At 44.6% G+C, this 20979-nt stretch overlaps 1 protein-coding gene across 1 annotated transcript in view; it reads right to left on the minus strand.

The window, feature by feature from the left end:
* The window catches only part of HSD17B12 (hydroxysteroid 17-beta dehydrogenase 12), a 186993-nt gene that overhangs the window by 25600 nt on the left and 140414 nt on the right, over positions 1 to 20979 (minus strand). The window contains exons 7-8 of the mRNA XM_077453521.1: positions 11315 to 11349; positions 8093 to 8174 (exon numbers count right to left, since the gene is read on the minus strand). Of these exons, the coding sequence (XP_077309647.1) occupies positions 8093 to 8174; positions 11315 to 11349 (117 nt within the window). The remainder of the gene's footprint in view (positions 1 to 8092; positions 8175 to 11314; positions 11350 to 20979) is intronic.

The raw sequence follows: 20979 nt of genomic DNA on the forward strand, positions 1-20979 counted from the left end.
ACCAGTCAGTGAGTGGTAATGATACGCTGTAACCTCTGGCAACCAATCGCAATAGCTGCCTGATCTGATTCAGTAAACTGCTTTTGAGTCTAGCTGCTATTTATTGTATGTCTCAGAGCAGGTGGAGAGCAAAACTGCATGGGGGGGGGCCAAGAAAAGTTTTGCCCAGGGTCCAATCAATATTAAAGACGGCCCTGATCCTGGCACACGAGCACTGAGCTGTAAACGGACAGGTAAGTTTGTATTATTGCAGAAGAAACATAGCATGTCTTTTCTGCAATAGAAAGCTGCCTGCTTGCAAATCTTTTAAATTCATTTTCGTTTCACATTCAAGTTGAAGTTTAGGTATGAATTCTTTTCCATAGTTCCATACTTGACCAATCCCCGTGGAAGTTGAATATCACTGTAGTAGGTACCGCTGCTAGAATGATTGCCACCAATAGGGATGAGCTTCGTGTTCGAGTCGAACGTACGTTCGACTCGAACATTGGCTGTTCGGCGAATTCCGAACGTTTGGGCCGTTCGCGTCAAAATTCGAGTGACGCGCGCGCGGACCACAATGCACTGCGGTGGCGCAGTGCATTGCTGCCCAATGATTGGCCAAGCATGCACTGTGACCCCGCATGCTTTTTTGGCTGATTTCCTATCTTGCTGCTGTGTAGTGGTTGTTGTCTGTGCCCTGACTGCAGTATACACCACTATATTCACCTCACCTACAGTGCCTTGCGAAAGTATTCGGCCCCTTGAACTTTTCAACCTTTTTGCCACATTTCAGGTTTCAAACATAAAGATATAACATTTTTATTTTTTGTGAAGAATCACCAACAAGTGGGACACAATTGTGAAGTGGAACGAAATCTATTGGATTTTTGAAACTTTTTTAACTAATAAAAAAATGAAAAGTGGGGCGTGCAAAATTATTCGGCCCCCTTGTGTTAATACTTTGTAGAGCCACCTTTTGCTGCGATTACAGCTGCAAGTCGCTTGGGGTATGTCTCTATCAGTTTTGCACATCGAGAGACTGAAATTCTTGCCCATTCTTCCTTGTAAAACAGCTCGAGCTCAGTGAGGTTGGATGGAGAGCGTTTGTGAACAGCAGTTTTCAGCTCTTTCCACAGATTCTCGATTGGATTCAGGTCTGGACTTTGACTTGGCCATTCTAACACCTGGACACGTTTATTTGTGAACCATTCCTTTGTAGATTTTGCTGTATGTTTGGGATCATTGTCTTGTTGGAAGATAAATCTCCGTCCCAGTTTCAGGTCTTTTGCAGACTCCAACAGGTTTTCATCCAGAATGGTCCTGTATTTGGCTGCATCCATCTTCCCCTCAATTTTAACCATCTTCCCTGTCCCTGCTGAAGAAAAGCAGGCCCAAACCATGATGCTGCCACCACCATGTTTGACAGTGGGGATGGTGTGTTGAGGGTGATGAGTTGTGTTGCTTTTACGCCAAACATATCGTTTTTCATTGTGGGCAAATGTTCGATTTTGGTTTCATCTGACCAGAGCACCTTCTTCCACATGTTTGGTGTGTCTCCCAGATGGCTTGTGGCAAACTTTAGACTTTATGGATATCTTTGAGAAATGGCTTTCTTCTTGCCACTCTTCCATAAAGGCCAGATTTGTGCAGTGTACGACTGATTGTTGTCCTATGGACAGACTCTCCCACCTCAGCTGTAGTTCTCTGCAGTTCATCCAGAGTGATCATGGGCCTCTTGGCTGCATCTCTGATCAGTCTTCTCCTTGTCTGAGCTGAAAGTTTAGAGGGACGGCCAGGTCTTGGTAGATTTGCAGTGGTCTGATACTCCTTCCATTTCAAAATGATCGCTTGCACAGTGCTCCTTGGGATGTTTAAAGCTTGGGAAATCTTTTTGTATCCAAATCCGGCTTTAAACTTCTCCACAACAGTATTACGAACCTGCCTGGTGTGTTCCTTGGTCTTCATGATGCTCTCTGCGCTTTCAACAGAACCCTGAGACTATCACAGAGCAGGGGCATTTATAGAGAGACTTGATTACACACAGGTGGATTCTATTTATCACCATCAGTCATTTAGGACAACATTGGATCATTCAGAGATCCTCGCTGAACTTCTGGAGTGAGTTTGCTGCACTGAAAGTAAAAGGGCCGAATAATTTTGCACGCACCACTTTTCAGTTTTTTATTTGCTAAAAAAGTTTAAAATATCCAATAGATTTTGTTCCACTTCACAATTGTGTCCCACTTGTTGGTGATTCTTCACAAAAAATAAAAATTTTATATCTTTATGTTTGAAGCCTGAAATATGGCAAAAGGTTGAAAAGTTCAAGGGGGCCGAATACTTTCGCAAGGCACTGTATATAGCTAGTGATCTAGCTTTAACCACTTAACAACTGCCCATTGCCGATTAACGGCTTCAGGGGGGTTGTTTAACTCTGAGAGGCCGTTAATTAATGGCCTCCCAGAATTCTGCTCTCGCGTGCCCCGAGGTGTGCGCACTCGAGAGCATCCGTGACCGCCGGGTCGCATCACGGATCACGGTAAACGGCCGCTCATAGCGGCCGTTTACCACGTGATTGCTCCGTCAAATGACGGAGTGCTCACTTGGAAACAAACCGGCGTCATGTTATGACGCCTGTTCCTCCCTCCCCTCTCTGTACAACGGAGGGGAAAGAGATCGGTGTCAGCAGCGATGTGGGCTGCATCTGCAGTGCCCACATCGCTGCTCACCGAATTTAACCCCTCAATTCCCTGCCAATACTCTGCAATACCAGTGCATACTCTGCAGTACCCTGCCATTACTCTGCAGTACCCTGCCATTACTCTGCAGTACCCTGCCATTACTCTGCAGTACCCCGCCATTACTCTGCAGTACCCCGCCATTACTCTGCAGTACCCCGCCATTACTCTGCAGTACCCCGCCATTACTCTGCAGTACCCCGCCATTACTCTGCAGTGCAGTACCCTGCCATTACTCTGCAGTGCAGTACCCTGCCATTACTCTGCAGTGCAGTACCCTGCCATTACTCTGCAGTACCCCCCATTACTCTGCAGTAACCCCCATTACTCTGCAGTACCCCCCAATACTCTGCAGTACCCCCCAATACTCTGCAGTACCCCCCAATACTCTGCAGTACCCCCCAATACTCTGCAGTACCCCCCAATACTCTGCAGTACCCCCCAATACTCTGCAGTAACCCCCAATACTCTGCAGTAACCCCCAATACTCTGCAGTAACCCCAATACTCTGCAGTAACCTGCCATTACTCTGTAGTACCCCCCAATACTCTGCAGTACCCTGCTATTACTCTGTAGTACCCCGCCAATACCCCGCCAATACTCTGTAATACCCTGCCATAAATTGCCATACCCAGCCATACTCAGAGATACCCAGCCATACTCGGTGATACCCTGAAATACCCAGCCATAGACGCCCCCCACCCCTCACCGCCCTCCGGTGCTTCTACCAACTCGCCAGTACGATCAAAGCCAGAATCTTTTTTTTATTTTTTATTTCAGCCTTCCCAGCCTAGAGGTGAGATGTGGGGTCATATTGACCCCCCAGATTTCACTGTAAAGAGGACCTGTCACCCCATATTCCTATTACAAGGGATGTTTACATTTCTTGTAATAGGAATAAAAGTGATCAAAAATATATTTTTGGGGAAAAAAATGTCAAACTAACATAAATAAAGTAAAATGAACAATAAAAAAATAAAATAAAATAAAAATTAAAGCGCCCATGTCCCCATGTGCCACACATGTGAGGTATCGCCGAGAATGTTAGAGCGAGAGCAATAATTCTAGTCCTAGACCTCCTCTGCAACTCAAAACATGTAACCAGTAAAAAAAAAATTAAAGCGTCGCCTATGGGGATTTTTTAAGTAGCGACGTTTGGCGCCATTCAACGGGCATGTGCAATTTTGAAGAGTGACATCTTTGATATCTATTTACTCAGCATAACTTCATCTTTCACTTTATGCAAACATTGGGCTAACAAGTGGTTAATAATAGAGCTTGCAGTCAGTAGTGTTAGGAGATAGTGCGTGCTGTCTGCGTGCTCTGTACCCAGTACATACCGCTATAATATAGGGCAGGCCCCTACTTTCAAACATCCAACTTACAAACATCTCCTACTTGCAAACGCAAGGAGACAGCAGCAAGTGAGATGAAAAAAGATGGACGACAAAACAAATTATACAGGGGTGATAACCCTTCCCTATGTTTTCCAAAAAGCTTAAAGATATTTTTTTTGACTGGAGCTACACTTTAAAAATGTACCGGTTGAAAATGACAAACAGATTCAACTTAACACAACAAACCTACACAGTCCCTGTCTTGTTTGCACCGCCTGTATACTGCTGTTCTGAGTATATAGGGCCTGGGGGCCACACACATTTCCTTTTTTTAATATGGGTACAGGGTTCCCCTTAATATGCGTACAAGACCCAAATAGGCTGGTAATGGGCAGGGAGGGCTACCCATGCCATGTTTCTCAATGATTTTCAACCATATTGCAGGAACCAGATATAACATTAAAACCGCAAGCAGTTTTAAATGGTGTTATTTCCGTTTAATGTCATTTTGTGCAGGGACTGTTCTAAACACGGGAAACACGTGGCACTTCACAGGCATACTACAGACACCCCCCAGGCACCATATTTAAAGTAATATTTCACTTTTTTTTTTTCACTTTAATCGTCATTAAAATCACTGCTCCCGCCAAAACGGCAGTTTTTAAAACTTTTTTTTGCAGTGACCCATGTCCCCTGAGGCAGGTCCCCAAACCCTTTTTAGGACACTATCTTGCATATTAGCCGTTAAAATTAGCACTTTCCAATTCGAACGTTCGAGTCCCATAGACTTCAATGGGGTTCTAACGTTCGTACCGAACGCGGGGGTCGTTCGCAAGTTCTGGTGCGAACCGAACCGGGGGGTGTTCGGCTCATCCCTAGCCACCAACTTCATGGTCCCATGGCAAGTGGCTGCCCTGCTAATTACTAAACAAAGGAAATCCCGCAGCGCAACCGCCATTCAGAGAACATTTTGCAGCTCACTGAATGGTGTCCTCGCTGAGCGAGCAACCACCTAGATTAGCTAGCAGGGCAGCCACTGGTGACGGGACCAGAAGAGACAGCGTGGCCATCACTGTAGTAGCAATACCTACTACAGCGATTTCCAGCTTCCATGGGGATCAGCCAGGTATGACACATATCTACTGGGGGAGGGCAAAGCTGCTACCTTGCCTAGGGGCCCCATTCTACCTTTATCTCTGCACAGATTTCCTGCCTAGGTCTGCAATTTATGGAATCGTGTGTCAATGCGCTCTGCAGCATTCTCTTATGATACCAAGGCAGGGGGTGGAGCCATGACGCCCTAGACCAGTGATGGCGAACCTTGGCACTCCAGATGTTTTGGAACTACATTTCCCATGATGCTCTGGTACCTTGCATTGTAGTGGAGCATCATGGGAAATGTAGTTCCAAAACATCTGGGGTGCCAAGGTTCGCCATCACTGCCCTAGACTCACAGGAAGTGGCTTGAAGGACGCTTCAAGTCATACAACCCAGAGAGGGGGTGGCACAGCATTGCTGGATGGGGGGGAGTCTGCAGGGAAGAGCTCCAAATAAGTGGCGAGTATAGAAGCTGAAGCCGCTTTCTTATTTTTCAGAGATGCCAGGGAGTGTAATTAATTAAACTTGCCAAGCTAGGGTTTGGCCCTTAAAGCAACATACACCGATCAGCCATAACATTATGACAACTAACGGACAAAGGGAATATCTTGTTACAATGGCATCTGAAAATTGGTGGGATATATTAGGCAGCAAGTGAACATGTTTTCCATGAAGTTGATGTGGTGAAGGCAGAAAAAAAGTTTGCTACGTATGGGGCTGTGAAGCCCATGGTGACCCGTGTCCACATCAAAAAGCTTCTACAATGGTCACATGAACATCAGAACTGGACTACTAAGCAATGGAAAAAGGTGGCATGGTCTGATGAGTCACATTTTCTTTTACATGATGTGGATGGCCAGGTGCATCACTTACCCGGGGAAGAGATGGCACCAGGATGCAGTATAAGAAGGCAAGTTGGCAGAGGCAGTGTGATGCTTTGGGCAATGTTCTGCTGCGAAACCTTGGGTCCTGCCATTTATGTGGATGTTACTGTGGTGTCCATGCCTCAAGGGGGCATGGCTGTTTTATACCTTATCGGTATTATATATATATATATATATATATATATATATATATATATATATATATATATATATATATATACACACACACATATACACACACATACACACACACACACACACACACACACACACACTATCTCACAAAAGTAAGTACACCCCTCACATTTTTGTAACTATGTTATTCTACCTTTTTATGTGACAACGCTGAAGAAATGACACTTGTCTACAATGTAAAGTAGTGAGTGTACAGCTTGTATAACGGTGTAAATATGCCGTCCCCTCAAAATAACTCAACACTCAGCCATTAATGTCTAAACCGCTGGCCACAAATGTGAGCACACCCCTAAGTGAAAAATGGCTAATTGGGCCCAATTTGGACATTTCCCCTCCCCGGTGTCATGTGACTTGTTAGTGTTACAAGATCTCAGGTGTGAATGGGGAGCAGGCGTGTTAAATTTGGTGTCATCGCTCTCACTCTCTCATACTGATCACTGGAAGTTCAACATGGCACCTCATGGCAAAGAACTCTTGGAGGATCTGAAAAAAAGAATTGTCACTCTACATAAAGATGGCCTAGGCTATAAGATTGCCAAGACCCTGAAACTGAGCTGCAGCACGGTGGCCAAGATCATACAGCGGTTTAACAGGACAGGTTCCACTCAGAACAGGCCTCGCCATGGTCTACCAAAGAAGTTGAGTGCACGTGCTCAGCGTCATATCCAGAGGTTGTCTTTAGGAAATAGAAGTGGGAGTGCTGCCAGCATTGCTGCAGAGGTTGGAGGGGTGGGGGGTCAGCCTGTCAGTGCTCAGACCATATGCCGCACACTGCATCAAATTGGTCTACATGGCTGTCGTCCCAGAAGGAAGCCTCTTCTAAAGATGATGCACAAGAAAGCCCACAAACAGTTTGCTGAAGACAAGCAGACTAAGGACATGGATTACTGGAACCATGTCCTGTGGTCTGATGAGAACAAGATAAACTTATTTGGTTTAGATGGTGTGAAGCGTGTGTGGGGGCAACCAGGTGAGGAGCACAAAGACAAGTGTGTCTTGCCTACAGTCAAGCATGGTGGTGGGAGTGTCATGGTCTGGGGCTGCATGAGTGCTGCCGGCACTGGGGAGCTACAGTTCATTGAGGGAACCATGAATGCCAACATGTACTGTGACATACTGAAGCAGAGCATGATCCCCTCCCTTCAGAGACTGGGCCGCAGGGCAGTATTCCAACATGATAACCACCCCAAATACACCTCCAAGACAATCACTGCCTTGCTAAAGAAGCTGAGGGTAAAAGGTGATGGACTGGCCAAGCATGTCTCCAGACCTAAACCCTATTGAGCATCTGTGGGGCATCCTCAAACGGAAGGTGGAGGAGCGCAAGGTCTCCAACATCCACCAGCTCTGTGATGTCATCGTGGAGGAGGGGAAGAGGACTCCAGTGACAACCTGTGAAGCTCTGGTGAACTCCATGCCCAAGAGGGTTAAGGCAGTGCTGGAAAATAATGGTGGCCACACAAAATATTGACACTTTGGGCATTTTCACTTAGGGGTGTACTGACTTTTGTTGCCAGCGGTTTAGACATTAATGGCTGTGTGTTGAGTTATTTTGAGTGGACAGCAAATGTACACTGTTATACAAGCTGTACACTCACTACTTTACATTGTAGACAAGTGTCATTTCTTCAGTGTTGTCACATGAAAAGATAGAAGAAAATATTTACAAAAATGTGAGGGTGTACTCACTTGTGTGAGATTGTGTGTGTGTGTATTATATATATATATATATATATATATATATATACACACACACATAGATATACACACACACACACAAATATATATTAGAGTTGAGAAGGGTTCAAATCTTTACAAGGTTGTGCCGCTGAACAAGAGAAAATGACAGGCCACCTACCTTGGTAGCAGAATATACAGTCAGCAAGGGCACAGGGTACATGCCACTAGCAGAAGAGATGTTCAGAATGACTCCTTTAGATCTAAAATAAAAAAAATAAAATGTATACAAGACAAGGCACAAAATACCATCAGGATTACCCTAAGCTGCCCTGTATAAGTAGTGCAGAGAGTGGAGAGAACTGGAAACACAAGAACCTCTTGATTAAAGTACCCAAGAAGCGGATTGGTTTGATAATTGTCCAGACTTAAAGTTGAAGTTTAATCTGCTTATTTTGCATGCACTGGTTCCCCCATCCCCCCCCCCCCCCCCTTTATCATGCATGTGCAGTACCCATGACAAGCAGATTCCGAAAATATCCGAAGATGAACGGCGCCTGCGCCGTGAGTCCAGGCTCAAGCCCCACCATCCAAGTGGATATAGAGATAGAATATAAAAGAGCCGAGCGAAGCGAGGCCGTGCCCGAAGCGTGGCGAGCGAAGCGAGTCACCGAGGGGCCCTCTAACTATGTGCTACCGTATGTCCACTTGGATGGTGGGGCTTGCACCTGGACTCATGGCGCAGGCGTCGTTCATCTTCTGAGATTTTCCGAACTCCTTGTGCGCCGTACTGCGCAAGCACTGCGCCTGCGCAGTACACAGCGGACACTATTCGATAGGTGGACATTTTTTGACAGAACACTGGCAGGGGGCTGTACATGGCTTCCTGAAAACATCACAACCCCCTGCCTCAGTACTCCTCTCCAGAGCCCCCAGCCTTGAAGTAAGCAGTGGGCTGGCTCTTGGGAGGAGTTATGCAAATATCAAAAATGTTTTGAAGGCTGGATGTCAGTCTGAAGAAGTGAGCTCACAGTGTGCAGGGAAATCAGAGTAAGCAATTTCAGTACAGGAGAGAAGTCGGTACAACTGTGTAAGGCCAGAGGGGAGATTTCAACTTTGAAAATGATTACTCCCTTAGTTAATTCTTCAGCCTAAAGTGTGTTTCCATTGTGGATGAAGTACAAAATGGGTAAAACATTGGACTGTGTTTATTTTTTTTTTAATAATTTATTTTGCCATTTGTGTCTCATTTGAAAGATTTTGATTTCCTTGTTGTCCTGCAGCCAAAACAGTAGGTGAGAAATTTTTTTTCCAATGGGGGAATCCCCTCAGACAGTTGTCAGAGCAATAGGTGTCTCCACTGGAAGATTTACCATCTATTCCTGTTCCAGTGACAACTAAAAATGTTGGGTTTTTCCCTCAGTTTCAGTATCGGTGATAGACTTAAAGAAGAACTTCGTCTTTCTAAACACTTTACATAGTTTGTTTAGACCAAGGTGGTAAGCTGTGAGGCTGCTGGATGTGCGGCATAAACTTTATGTAGCAGTGGCCACATGCAGCATACCGGACTGTATTCTGGATGTGACCCGAGACTTCCTGTCTCATACCCGGAACACAGCTCAGTCTACAGCAGCAGTGCTCAGCCACAATCAGTGCAAGCAATGTATTTTATTAATAAATACAAAGCTTCCTCTGATTGGCCAAGTCAGAGGTTGTGACATCATCAGCCTGCCTCTCTGACTCAATCAGAGGAAGCTTTGTATTCATTGATTGAATACATTACTTGCTGTATCAATGAATACAAAGAGGCAGGCTGATGATGTCACAACCTCTGACTCGGCCAATCAGAGGAAGCTTTATATTCATTCATTGTATTCATTGATTGTATTCATTGATAGAGCAAGTGATGTATTCAATCAATGAATATAAAGCTTCCTCTGATTGGCCGAGTCAGAGGTTGTGACATCCTCAGCCTGCCTCTCTGACTCAGCCAATCAGAGGAAGCTTTGTATTCATTGATTGTATACATTGATAGAGCAAGTAATGTATTCAAAGAGGCGGGCTGATGATGTCATAACCTCTTATTTGGTCAACCAGAGCAAGCTTTATATTCATTGATAGAAAACATCGCTTGTGCTGAGCGCTGCTGCTGTAGACTGATCTGTGTTCCGGGTATGAGACAGAAAGTTTCGGCTCGCATCCAGAATACAGTCCGGTATGCTGTATGTCAGATTGTGACATCCGCAGCCCGCCACTCTGACCCAGCCAATCAGAGGAAGCTTTGCATTCATTAATAGAATACAACGCTTGCTCCATCAATGAATACAAAGCTTCCTCTGATTGGCTGAGTCAGAGAGGCTAGCCGATGAAGTCACAACCTCTGACTCAGCCAATCAGAGGAAGCTTTGCATTCATTGATGGAATACATCGCTTGCTCTCAGAGGCTGAGTACTGCTGCTGTAGACTGATCTGTGTTCAGAGACAGGAAGTCTCAGCTTGCACCCTGAACACAGTGCTGTATGCGGCCGCAGCTACATACAGTTTATACCGCACATCCAGCGGCTACACAGGTCAGCGAGGGACATCGTTAGTTTGGGCCAGCTTGGTGCCCACAAAACCGGCCGCAGCTCTGCATAGAAACCAATCAGCTTCCAGGTTTTACTGTTAAAGTTTACTTGAAAAAGCTGAAGTATAAGGTATCCTCACTATTATCTTTGAGGGTTCTCAGAATGTGGTCGGGGACTGAAAATTGAACTAAAAACTAAAAGCTGCACCAACTGAGCGTTCCAGCTGGGTTGCAACTGGCCATTCATGAGCATAACAAGCATCCAGACGAATGTGGCTTCTACATATCAAGGATGCCAACCCAGGCAGCGCCAGCATGCCTTAGGCCAGCATTCCTGAGGGGCCCCCGCCTAATGGCCCCATACACACGACCCGAATATCGTACGACTTTTTTCGCAAGTCGTAACTAGAAATTGAATTGGTTACTAAATGTGTTTATATGTTGCCATTTTTAACATGGCTGTACAGTTGCAGCCTGGAAGCAGGTAATCCCGTAGGAAACTCCCACCCTCATTCGCTGTAATTCTCCCCCTAAGAATAGAAAGCTGTTCACTCCGTATTGATGACTCACTGACTTTTTTTATTTTTTTTATTCTGCTCTTAAAAAGAAAATCACCACAAGAGCAATGAGGAGAGCTGGAGGATTCCCACGAAGCCGGTGAATCACCCTCCGTCCTTATGAGTCACCTTCGATCGCTCCATCGTTACCCAACATGGAGGCCAGGCAGATTAGTCACCAGAATGAATTTTTCAAAGAAAAGGATTCTCCCCTATAAATAATAATGAGGGCTTGTCTGGGTAGTGTTTATTTGCGTGTCTGAGGCTCGGAGTGACTCACCTCTCCAGCATTCCGGGCATCACCAGGCGTGTCATCTACAGGAGAGAAACAGAGGACAGCCGTGAGAAAAACGCAGGGTCACACACCGACTTAAGAGACAACGTGCGGCAAACCGATAGCGACCAATCAGAATCCCTCTTTTAAATGAGCCGATATCAAAACCAAATATGAACGGCTGCTATGGGCTATGGCTCTTTGTGCATCAATATTACTAGGCAGCCCCGGGCTCACACTGCCGCGACTTTGATGCAGAATCCCTGCGCGACTTTGGCACGTCTTGCCCGCAACTTCTTTAACCACTTCAATACCGGGCATTTCAGCCCCCCTCCCCCCCCCCCTTCCTGCCCAGGCCAATTTTAAGCTTTCAGCGCTGTAACATTTTGAATGACAATTGCACAGTCATGCAACACTCCACCCAATATAACGGTACATTTTTATAATTTTTTTCACCACAAATAGAGCTTTCTTTTGATGGTATTTGATAACGCTATAAACAAAAAAAGAGTGACAATTTAAATAAAAAAATATTTTTTTACTTTTTGCCAAGATTAAAAAAAACATTCTCAGTTTAGGCCGATATTTATTCTTCTACATATTTCTTGCAAGGAAAAAAAAATAAAATAAAAAAATAAGCGGATTGTTATAGAACCTACAAAATAGGTTATTGATTTTTGGCATTTTTTTTATTTTTTTATTTTTTTTTTTTAACTAGTAATGGCGGTGATCTGCGATTTTTATAGCACCTACAAAATAGGTTATTGATTTTTGGCTTTTTTTTATTTATTTTTTTACTAGTAATGGCGGTGATCTGCGATTTTTATAGCACCTACAAAATAGGTTATTGATTTTTGGAATTTTTTTTTTGTTTTTTTTTAAACTAGTAATGGCGGTGATCTGCGATTTTTATAGCACCTACAAAATAGGTTATTGATTTTTGGCATTTTTTTTTTGTTTTTTTACCTAGTAATCGCGGTGATCTGCGATTTTTTTAGCACCTACAAAATAGGTTATTGATTTTTGGCATTTTTTTTTTGTTTTTTTAACTAGTAATGGCGGTGATCTGCGATTTTTATAGCACCTACAAAATAGGTTATTGATTTTTGGCATTTTTTTTTTTTTTACTAGTAATGGCGGTGATCTGCGATTTTTATCGTGACTGTGATATTGCGGCAGACAGATCAGACACTCTTGACACTATTTTGGGACCATTGACAATTATACAGCGATCAGTGCTATAAATATGCACTATTTAAAGTATTAGTATGGGCTATTGGTGCTACCTCTGTTGGATTACTTTAACCTCTACTGGATTTTTATTACCTCTATCATGTGACCCAAAATATTTATCAAATGCTTGTAAAAAATGGATGACATCAAAGAATATGCAACCCCATGCCAGCCATATGTATACACTAATAATTTCAATAGCATAAACTAAGCCCTTGTACACACGGTCGGAGATTCCGTCAGAATGTGTCCTATCGGACTGTTTCCGTTGGAATATCCGTCGGACCCAATTTTCCAACTTGTTGGAAATATTTTCCGACAAAATGCTCCGATCGGACATACTCCGATCATGTGTAGAGAATTTTGATCGGACAAAGTGCCACGCATGCTCAGATCAAATTCCTACACCAAAGCTATTGGCTACTAGCCTGAATGTAGTCCCATCATAACGAAATTACATCATCACGTTCTGAACGATCGGATTTTCTGACAACTTGGTCCGACCGTGTGTATGCAACAGTTTCGGACACAATCCGTCGGACAAAATCCAACGGATTTGGTTGGCAGAATGTCTGACCGTGTGTACAAGGGGCTAAGATGATGGCCCTCAGAGGGTAAAGAAAAAGAAGAGGGACTATAGCGAATAAGACAAAGGGTAAAGGAAAAAAAGAAAAAATATAGGTAGATGAAGGGTAGATAACCAAATAGACTTATATTATTGCACAACGTGCCACCCTCTACATAAAGACCCCCAAAGATGTTCCCCCGTCCACAGTGCAAGAGCCCAAAAATATTCCCCCGTACACAATCCCACTCCTCTGTAAACGCAGGGGATAATTCAGGTCTCTATCATATAGTACTACCGCGATTTAAACATACATGTGTACAACAATTGCAAACTAATAAAGTGCATATCTAGGTTGTAAACTAGTATGATGCAGAAGTGCTACAGTAAAGATTATAAGGTGCAAAACAGTGCAAAAATGATACGAAGAAAAATAATAATACTTGTGCAAACGAACCCTACGGTTACCAATCCAAGTCCTCGCATAGGGTGAATTAGACCATACAAAAACCATACATCATATACCAACAAACTGTGAACCAAACAGATATTACATTAGATACAAGTTCAAAAATCTTCAACCGTCAAATTTGAAAAAATCGTGAAAAAGTGGGGAAAAAAAGGGTTATTATATAATAAAGGCAGTGGAACCACGCACCACACTACGTCACTTCCGGTCTGTCGAGTTCGTGGAGCGCAGCTGGAACGCACGCCGCTCGCCCCCCGCGATATTACTCGTCAGAGGCGGCAATTCATCTTTACAAGCGCTACGGCGCTTCATATACATTTTTTAGTGGCCTAGAGATCAGGACTACCAGCCCCGCATAGCGATCCGGGAACTAGCTGATAGTAACCACCCAGCCCCTATACACATTTCTTTAAGGTGGATGATATACTAGTGGGGTTACTTTTAATGGTCCCTTCTCTAGCTTTGCCCAGCAGGTTTATGATATATGCCAATCTGTGAGGCATATGTACCTTGTCCTGTATAATTTATTATTATGTTTTAATTTTAATTTTAACTTCTGATGGACTTTTTTATTTAATCGTTTTTTTCTGCTGTTATGGCATTTTTCTAATAAACACTGGCCCATGGACCAATTTTTTGTACTATCCTGGAAAGATTCTCCCTTTTTTGTGCATCTAAGGATCCTTTTTGTAGCACTACATATCCCATAACAAGTCCTACGAAGCGTTTGGGAATATGTGTTAACAGTTTTTTTTAAATTTCATGGTGACTGACATACTACACTATGAGAATCGATCTTTTTTCCCCTTTGAGGAACGACCCTGTTCGCCATAGATCGTTTTGATAAAAGGAAAATCATCGTTTGTAAAAAAAGGATTTTTTTTTTAATTAAAATAACAAACATGTCTACGCTTCCCTGCTCTGTGCAATGCTTTTGCACAGAACAGCACCAATCCTCCTCTTCTGGGGTCCCCCGCTGGTACTCCAGGCCCCACCTTTTTATGGGGGGCACGCGTACATGCTTGCTCCCGAGCCCCACTGCTACATCCATTGACACAGACAGCAGGACTCGCCCTCCCCCCATCCCCCCCCCGCATGACAGCATTTGATTGACAGCAACAGGAGCCAGCACAGAAGATTTTTCACCTTAATGCATTAAAGGGGTTGTAAAGGCAGAAGGCTTTTTGTATCTTAAAACATTCTATGCATTAAGATAAAAAACCTTCTGTGTGCAGCACAGCCCCCCTAATACTTCCTTGAGCCCATCTCAAGACAGCAGTGGAGTGCCATTGGCTCCCGCTGCTGTCAAAGTTAGTGAGCCAATGAGGAGAAAGAGGGGGCGGGGCCGCGGCTCCATGTCTGAATGGACACAACAGTGGCTCGGCTGCCCCCATAGCAAGCTGCGGGGGCACATGGCTGGGGCGAAGAAGGGCCGAAGAGGGACCCGAGAAGAGGAGGATGGGGCTGCTCTGTGCAAAACCACTACACAGAGCAGGGAAGTATAACATGTTTGTTATTTTTCTATGAAAAAACAAAAAAAAACAAACAAACAAGGCTTTAGAACCACTTTAACCGATTGCCGACCAGCTGCTGTCATACTGCAGCAGGTTGGCACGGCTGCTCAAATCGCCTTAGGTGTACGTCGGCCGCTTTAAGAGCGATAGCAGGCGGCATGACACCAGAGCCAATGCGCATGGCTGGCGGCCGTATTGAACGCCAGCCACCCGCGATCGCTCCACAGAGAGCCAGAACAGGGATCTGTCAATGTAAACAAACAGATCCCCGTTCTGACAGGGGAGGAGAGAGATCCTAGTGATCAGGAACAGCGATCTCTCTCCTCCTCCAGTCAATCCCATCTCTCCACAGTTAGAAACACCTCCCAGGGAACATTTAACCCCTTGATCACCCCCTAGTGTTAACCCCCCTCCCTGCCAGAGATATTTATACAGAATTAGGTGGCTATTTTTCGCACTGATCGCTGTATAAATGTCAGTGTCCGATCTGTCCGCTGCAATGTCGCAGTCCCGCTAAAAATGATCACCCCCATTACTAGTAAAAAATAATAATAAAAATGCCATAAATATATTCCCTTATTTTGTAGACGCTATAACTTTTGCCAAAACCAATCAATGTACACTTATTGAAAAAAAATGATCACTATTCATTGGAAATCACAGGCCTCACCAACCATAGCCTTTTGGCTCACTATCATTAATCAGGCTATTCCACTATATAAGCTGACATACGAATCCAGAGGATGCCCAAAAAAAACTCCTGAAGGTATGGAAAGCATGGGTTAGCTCCGAACATACTATTGCACCTATTACGCAAGAAACATTGGAAAACGACGTTCATTAAAGGATTATATTATGATAGAATGAAGATACAGTGGCAAGTCTTTATATATCCACCGAATGTATACCAGTCTGCTGTATGCGATATTGGTTTGGGTGACGTTCACTCTTTATACGTGTATGTATTGTTGTTGTTTGTTTTGTAACAAAAAAAAAGAATAAAAATGTACCCTTTAAAAAAAAAAAAAAATATACACTTAGGGTCGGTTCACACAGAGGCAACACAACTTTCAACACGACTTTCGGAGGCAACTTGGACACGACTTACAACACGACTTTAAGTCGCCCCAGGCTAGGCGATTTTTGCTTTTGCCGTGGCCAATCAGAGAATGAGCTCTCAAGGGGGAACTCCGCGCTCGCTCGTCCCCACCCAATTCCTGGCCGGCCGGGTAGCGTGCTCAGATAAGGGTCTGGTATGGATCTGGGGGGGGACCCCACGCCAAATTTTTTTCATAAATTTGGCGTGGAGTTCCCTCTTGAGAGCTGATAATTCTGTGAGAGTCGCCTCCGTGTAGATGGAGATCCGACTTGGAGGTGAAATCAATGGGTGCCAGTCGCCTACAAGTCGGATTGAAGTAGTACAGGAACCTTTTCTGAAGTCGGAGCGACTTCAGTAGTGTGCATTAAGACAGCTCTCATTCACTTACATTGATTTTTACATGTAGTGCGACTTAAAGCGGAGGTCCACCCTAAAGTGGACCTTCCGCTCATTGGAACCCTCCCCCTCTCCGGCACCACAATTGCCACCTTTCAGGGGGGAGGGGGGTGCAGGTACCTGTACAGTACAGGTATCTGCACCCACTTCCGGCGTAGATTCTGCAGAAGGTACGCCCCTTTCCGCAGAATCTACGCCCCTTTCCGAAGGTCCCCCGCTGCCTGCTGGGAAACACACGGATCCCAGAGACAGCGGGGACCATCCTTATTGCGCAGCGCGACTCGCGCATGCGCAGTAGGGAACCGGGAAATGAAGCCGAAAGGCTCCACTTCCCGATTCCCATACCCAAGATGGTGGCGGCAGCACCCGAGAGACGATCGAGAGATCGGCTTCGGGTGCCGACATCGCGGGCACGCTGGGCGGGTAAGTGTCACTATTTTAAAAAAGTCAGCAGCTGCAGTATTTGTAGCTGCTGGCTTTAAAAAAAAAAAAAAAAAAAACAGCGGACTCCCGCTTTAAGGCGACTAGGGGCGACCTGAAGTTGGATCTGAGTCGCCCCTGTGTGAACCGGCTCTTATTGAGATTTTTTTTACGAAAAATATGTAAAAGAATACATATGGGCCTAAACTGATGAAGACATTGTTTTTTTTGTGGATATTTATTTAAAAAAATTTTTGTTTGTTTTTTCAAAATTGTCTGACTTTTTTTTTTTGTTTATAGCGCAAAAATAAAAACCCCAGAGGTGATCAAATACCACCAAAAGAAAACTCTATTTATGGGGGGAAAAAAAAGGACATAAATTTTGTTTGTGTACAACGTCGCACGACCGCGCAATTGTCAGTCAAAGCGACGCAGTGCCGTACTGCAACAAAAAAAAAAAGGCCTGGTCATTAAGGAGGTAAATTCTTCCTGGGGCTGGAGTGGTTAAAAAAGTAAAATAATCATAATAGAAAGTTTTCAGCAGATAGCTATAAACATCTAAGCTTTCTGGGCTTCAAGGATGGTTTGAGGTTAAAAAAAAAAAAAAAAAAAAAAAAACTAAACAAAACAAAGCAAAGCATAAAACAAAATACATCTATGCGGTCCTTTAGCAATGCAATAAAGGATAACCCTGGTTACAGATGCGAGCGTGAAGAGTTTTTTTTTTTTTCGCTGCGCGGTAACACAATACCACATTTGTTCAGGGAAAGCCAACGATTAGAAATCCCTACACAGCATACACCTGTTTTCTCCTTGACTTTATAATCGAGCAGATACAATGAGAATGCCACGGCTTGACGTACATGTGTGCACGCTCGCTGCCTACATATGTATTTAAAGAGCGAAAAAGAACAAAATAAAAAAAATAAAGGAAAAAAAAAATAAAAAAAATAAATAAAAAGCGGCGCAAGAAAATAAATGGCGTATTTTCCATCAGAGTGGGGAAGGAGAAAATGAGAGGCAGCCTGGGAACTATGCATGGAGCCAGACGTAGAGACGACGGGAGGAAAGTGGGTGAGAAGAACTGTGTGGGGGCGGACGTTGCGTGGGTGAGTGCATTCTGCGTAGGCGTCTGTTTCAGACATTCCCCTGAACAACACCAACTAACGAGGACTTCTTCCTCAAGAAGAAAAAAAAAGGGGGGGGGGGGGGGTATCAGGAAAAAGATTCTCACAATGTGCTCAATTAAATAAGCAAAACCAAAAAAAATAAAAAAAAACAATAAAAAATAAAAATAAACCCAAATATTTTCTAAGAAAATTTCAAACTGTTTGGATTGAAGGACAGTGTGGTGGCAAAATACAGGATGAAAACAGATGGCTTTGTAAAGACAAGGAGGGGAAGAGGAAAAAAAAAAAAGAAAAAAAAAAAAAAAAAACAGATGCTCATTTCAAGTCTAGCAAGAAAATCATTCAGTCTGTTATTCCTAAAAGTTTGGCGAGGATCCTGGGGCATATGGCAAACAATACACGTAGGAATCCCAACAGACTGCGAGCTCTGAGGAGCAAGGTTTCCTCGCCGGTTTCCAATATCCGGTCCCGCTGTTTCTTTGCTCATCGCTGGAAAATTCCACGTTGTGGTGGCTTACGCTCTCAACTTTGTTACCAAAGTTTTAGGCGAAGCCGAATGAGAAATTCCAAATACACACACAAAAAATGTAAAAAAAAAAAAAAAAAAAAAAAAAGAAGGTTCATACCATATGCGAATTGAATACGGGTTTTCCCCACATCCAATCCGCATGAGAGGCGACTGTGAATGGCTCTCAATGGAGCCGGTTCACACACAGGCTGGGACGGCTGCGGTCCGCATACAAAAAAAGGGTCCCGTGTGTCTTTTGCCGCGTACACACGATTGGAATTCTCGTTGGAAAAAAGCAGATGGTTTTCCCGTCGGAATTCGGCTCAAGCTGTCTTGCCTACACACGGTCACACCAATTTCCGATTCCGTTTATAACGTGGTGACGTACAACATGTACGACGCGACTATAAAAAGGAAGTTCAATAGCCAGTAGCCAATAGCTTCTGTCTCGTAGTTGAATCTGAGGATGCGTGATTTTTGGCGTGTCGGAATTGCATACACACGATCGGAATTACAGATAGAAAGTTTTTCCGTCTGGAAAAATTGAGAACATGCCATCAATTTTTGGCTGGCGGGAATTCGGACAGCTAAATTCCGATGGAGCCTACACACGGTCGCATTTTTCGATGAAAAGCTCTCATTGGTCTTTTTCTGGCCGGAAATTATGATCGTATGTACGCGGCATTTGGGTCCGATTCAGGTGTGAATTCAGGCAAAAAATTCAGGACCCGATTTGCACCTGAACTGGCGAACAGGGACGCACCGGACCCCAGGCACGACCCTGCGGCAGCACATACGTGAACCCGGCCTAAAACTATATATGGGAGCTGGAGGCCAAGGATATGTACTTCTGTCCAACCTGCTCTGAAATGTAAACATTTTCACAGCTTTGCCACATAGCCAAGGACAAAAGACCTACTTTTTCTTTGCTGCAATTTAAAGCAAAAACACAGGGGGGAATTTACCGAAAACTGGAGCACACAGAATCTGGTGCAGCTGTACATAGTAACCAATCATCTTCTAACTTCAGCTTGTTTATTCAGGTCCGGGTTCACACTGGTACGACGCGGCAGTGCCCTGCGACTTGAAGTCCGACTTCCATCCAACTTCAATGAACGTAGATCCGACTTTCATCCCAACAATACCAGGCCCTTTGTGTCTGGTATAAAGCTTGAGGGGGAAACTCCACGGCACAATAAAAAAAAAACAGCATAGCATTCCCCCTCCAAGACCATACCAGACCCTTCGGTCTGGTATGGATTTTAAGGCGAACCCCACACCCACGGTGTAGGATCCTCCTCCCAAAATCCATACCAAACCCTCATCCAAGCACGCTGCCCAGCAGGTCAGGAAAGGGGGTGGGGATGACCACATGCCCTCAACATGGGTGGGGTTCTTTGGGGGAGGGGAGCCCTGCACCCCCCCCCCCCCCAAGCCCCAAAGCACCTTGTTCCCATGTTGATGGCCGTGTTTGTCGGGATCTGCGGGTAGGGGCTTATCGGAATCTGGAAGCCCCCTTTAACAAAGGGGGCCCCCAGAACCTGGCCACCCATCCTTTGTGAATGAGTATGGGGCACACTGTATCCCTACCCATTCGCCTCCAGAAAAGTGTCAAAAATAAAAACAGTAAACAGGTTTTTGACAAAGTAATTTATTAAAGCAGCTCTCTTTTAAATACTTCTCCCTCCAGCGATGGCTTTGGCCTCTGATTCTTCTCCCTCCGCTGATGACTTCTTCCACCATCAGTTCTCCTCTCTTGGCTGAGGTCTTCTCCCTCTGTCGGTTCTACTCTCTCCACTGTCTTCTCCCACTGTTCTTCCTCCGATGTTCTCCCGACGCTGGCTCCCGTCCTAATGCTAGGGCCGCCGCTTGCCCTTACTTATATAGCAATGGGGCATGGCCACCCAGTGACATCATCCGTAGACCCCTCATGCAGGCCCATCATGCCACAGGCGGTGACATCACAATGGGCGGGGCCTCCAGGTGGCCATGCTCTATGGCTATACAAGTAATGGCAGACCCAGCATTAGAGCCAGAGAGAGCATCAAGAAAACATTGGTGGAAGAACAGAGGGAGAAGACAGCGCAGAGAGAAGAACAGGCAGCGGAAGAAGACATCAGCGGAGTGAGAAAAACCAGAAGAGGAAGACATCGCCGGAGGGAAAAGAAATCTGAAGAAGAAGAGATGCTGGAGCAGCTTTAATAAATGACTGAAAAACCTGTGTACTGTTTTTAATTTTGACACTTTTTTTTTAGGTGAATGGGTAGGGGTACAAGGTATAGGAGAGGAGGATCGGGGCCACTCTGTGCAAAACCCTTGCACAGAGGAGGGAAGTAT

This window comes from Lithobates pipiens, unplaced genomic scaffold (genome assembly GCF_037356315.1).
Source record: "Lithobates pipiens isolate NorthernLeopardFrog02 unplaced genomic scaffold, aLitPip1_a1.2 Scaffold_24, whole genome shotgun sequence".
In the NCBI taxonomy this organism is placed as follows: domain Eukaryota; kingdom Metazoa; phylum Chordata; class Amphibia; order Anura; family Ranidae; genus Lithobates; species Lithobates pipiens.